Source organism: Anarrhichthys ocellatus, unplaced genomic scaffold (assembly GCF_004355925.1).
Source record: "Anarrhichthys ocellatus isolate YVR2014 unplaced genomic scaffold, GSC_Weel_1.0 scaffold40, whole genome shotgun sequence".
Lineage (NCBI taxonomy): Eukaryota > Metazoa > Chordata > Actinopteri > Perciformes > Anarhichadidae > Anarrhichthys > Anarrhichthys ocellatus.
In genome coordinates, this window is record NW_022280070.1 from 3,566,359 (window position 1) to 3,569,613 (window position 3,255).

General features: G+C 48.1%; 1 protein-coding gene across 1 annotated transcript; it reads right to left on the reverse strand.

Moving 5' to 3' along the window:
* Nucleotides 1–9: 9 nt before the first annotated feature.
* On the reverse strand, nucleotides 10–3,162 carry LOC116394653 (E3 ubiquitin-protein ligase TRIM39-like). The gene is made up of 6 exons (XM_031867903.1): nucleotides 2,091–3,162; nucleotides 1,766–1,861; nucleotides 1,154–1,384; nucleotides 1,044–1,066; nucleotides 837–955; nucleotides 10–626 (listed from the first exon to the last, which is right to left on the reverse strand). Exons 1-6 carry the CDS (start codon nucleotides 2,634–2,636, stop codon nucleotides 67–69), a joined length of 1,575 nt encoding a protein of 524 aa, XP_031723763.1. The 5' UTR covers nucleotides 2,637–3,162; the 3' UTR covers nucleotides 10–66.
* Nucleotides 3,163–3,255: the final 93 nt, after the last annotated feature.

Genomic DNA, 3,255 nt, shown 5'->3' on the forward strand with positions numbered 1-3,255 from the left:
TACACTCTTTGGTGATTTCTTGAATTTGAAATACACTTTGAGTTTTCTTTTGTTTGTTTAGTCAAATTACCAAGAGGCACTGTTCCACACAGCCACCTTGGCGGGGCAGATCTTAAGCGGGTTGTGGTTGTTCCCGTTGATGTTGGCTCCAGGGCAGAAGAAGGGGTACATCTTCTCAGTGAAGAAGTCAGTGAAGGTGTAGATGGGCGTCATGCTGACGGGGTTGGAGAAGGTCACCTCTCCGGCGTCGTAGTCCAGCTGCACCCTGACTCGGGTCAGCTCACCTTGAGGATGCAGCGGGGTGCTGGGCCTCGTCATGGCCGAGTACTCGCCCTCGTAGTGCGAGATCATCCAAAACCCGCCCTCGGGACACCCAGAAATCTGGCCTTTCCTGTCGATGGACTCCTTGACCACTCCGAGCATCCAGTCCGCCTTGTCGCCCACCTCCACCTCCCAGGCGTGGCGGCCCGAAGTAAAGCCCTCTGAGCCGAGCAGGAACACAAAGTGGCCGAAACGTTCGGGGTTGTTCGGGAGCTTCTGGAGGCATCCGCTGTTGGTGACACAGGTCAGGTCTGGAGAGAGGGACAACCAGGAGTAGGCAGTGTTGGGGTCCAGGCTGATGGGTGCTGGAAGGGAAAGAAACAAAAACCACACGGTGATCGTGTTGAAATTCAAGGGACACTGCTTTGTTTAAACAGGAAACATTTTAAAAAGCCTTCACTGACACGCTGGTCTTTCTGAAGGTCAAACTATTGATTGAGTAACACCTGCAATAAAAAAAGTTATGCCGACTTGGTTAACAAAATGATACTTAACATGTCACCAAATGTGCTTACTGTACTGAACCAGCTCCGCCATCTTCTCCCACACATGGTACTTGAGGGAACTGACATGCTTGGCCACATTTATAAGAGCGCCCGACACTTTTTCTGGATCATTCTGTTGGATCTGTGCTCTGTGAGAAGAATCACACACAGGAATCTATCAATACTGAACCACTAGAAAGCTTAATCTGGTATACGGGAAGATAATTAAGCGGTTACCTTTTCTTTATGTTGGTATAATTCTGAAATCAAGAGGGAAAAGAGAGCATTACAAACTGTTTGCATGAATGTTTAGATGAATTCAGAGAGAACCATTTACAAACACTTACCTTGAGGAAGAGAGCATCACTGGAAGCAATCTCATTCTCAATGGCTATGACGGCGTGCGAGAAGGTGAGGATGCCTCTCGCGATGCTCTCGGACTTCTTCCTCAGCAGCTCCTTCTTCTCCTCGTCCTCCTGCTGCAGGGCAGCCAGTCGAGCAGTCTCTTCCTTCTGCAGAAACCCCCGCAGCTGCTCAAACTCCTCCCTGATCTGCTTTTCTGTGGCCTGAGTCTGGTTCTAGCACACACAGGAAAGTAAGGCTCAACACAGAAATACAGCGAATGTACAACGATGTGACCGATAGTCAACTATCTCACCTATGTGAGCCTCTTTATCTACATCTCCAATAAATAACTACCTTTAGTTAGATTTAACTTGCCTGTGTGCATCTTGTTTCCTATAAAAGTGTAATATACCTGTGCTAGCTATGTAAAATATACTATATAGTAAGGCTTCTTTAGTTATGAATTCATCAAACATTCCTGATTTAGAACTTGTGTCTTTAAGACCCAAACGGAAAAAGGGTGTTTTTTTAATAACACCTTGACTGACATGTTTGAACACCAACAGTCACAGTCACGCCTGCGGGCATGCGGGTCCTCTCAGGTTTATTGATACCTTGATGTGCACAGTTGTGTCATCACACTCCTGCTTGGCTTCATACAGGCCACACAGGTGTTTCTTCAGAGGAATCAGCTCTTCCTTCAGCTCTGCCTGAAGGGGGGAAAAACAAATGTTTCTGACTTTGCACAGAAGGGAGGTCAGGGAAAAAAACTACTGTTCACTGCTGTGAAATCTGACAAAGGTGATTACAATGCTTAAACCCTTCAGTGAGTTTCCACCAATGATTGGAAGCATGTAGTCCTTTTAAAAAAATAAAAAATAAAAATAAATAAATAAATAAAAAAACTTTAAAAACTGCAGATAAACAAGAACACATTACCTTAAAGTCCTGCGCTCCCTCCTCCAAAGGACACACACTGTGTCCCTGATGCTTCTTGGAGGTGTGACACACACAGCAGAGAGCTTCAAAGTCGTCCAGACAGAACAGCTTGAGAACTTCCCCGTGTGTGACGCACTTCACCTCCAGCATCCCTTCTTGCGCCCCCGCCCCGCCGGCTCCTTCCCCTGCGCCAGCTCCGGCCGTCCTGCGGTCCTGCTCCCTCAGGAAGGTGTCGGCCACGTTCTTCAGCGCCAGGCTGACCGTGGGCTCCGTCAGCGAGCACTTCCTCCTGCAGATGGGACACTCGCGTCTGGCCTTCTTCTTGTTCCAGAACTGCTGCAGGCAGGATCGGCAGAAGCTGTGGCTGCACTTGAGCACCACGGGGTCCTTGAAGATGTCAAAGCAGACGGGACAAGACAGCTCCTCCTCCAGCACGGAGCCCGAGTGCGAGGATACGGCCCGCGGTCGAAGGGCTGAAGCTACCTTGGGACTCTGGAAGAAGGAAAGTATTCCGGGCTGGGAGGACGCACGTGGGCGCATCGCCATGGCTGGTTCCTGTTGGCAGGGAGGCTGTTTTTACAGCTGCAGGAAGAAGTGCTCCTCTCTGGACGCATCCAAAGAGTAATCTGGACACTGTTTATGAGCAACCACGGTTAGACATCAACAGGGACTCGAGGAACAGGTTTACTTCACTTGTAGTAAATAAAGGACACTTAACCACCCCTCATCTCTCAGCCACAACAGAAACAGGGCAGTCTCAAACAGAGTCAAAAAGGCATGTTTTCTTTAAACATGAATGTTGCTGAAAGTGCTCTTTTTGTTAGTGAAAAGATTAACATACCTATAGGTTATGATGGTTGGACACAAGTGATTTTAGAAAGTAAACAGAACTCAAAACTACATTTATAATCTAAGGTATTTAGTGTTGAACCGGGACAAAGGCCTGGAGGTGACCCCGCTGAGCTTGGCCAGCATTATCAAGTTAACTAAGGTGTATCTTCTTACATTACCTCTTACAGCCTGCTGACACGCCAAGTGATTTCTAGTTAAATGTCATATATATTTCAGGAGGACACGGGTTAGAAGAAGCAAACACACCCTGGGGGGGGGGGGGGGGGGGGGGTTGTGGGGGGGGGCGGAAAAAAAAGCAAAAAAACAGGAAGAG

What these genes read in the sequence shown, in the direction of transcription:
- LOC116394653 (XM_031867903.1), bottom strand. Translation starts at nt 2,636, where the DNA reads ATGGCGATGCGCCCACGTGCGTCCTCCCAGCCCGGAATACTTTCCTTC. An exon ending in ACACAACTGTGCACATCAAG is followed by an intron (nt 1,385 to 1,765) that starts GTATCAATAAAC and finishes TGTGTGTGCTAG; the next exon opens with AACCAGACTCAGGCCACAGA. An exon ending in GGCGGAGCTGGTTCAGTACA is followed by an intron (nt 627 to 836) that starts GTAAGCACATTT and finishes TTTCCCTTCCAG; the next exon opens with CACCCATCAGCCTGGACCCC.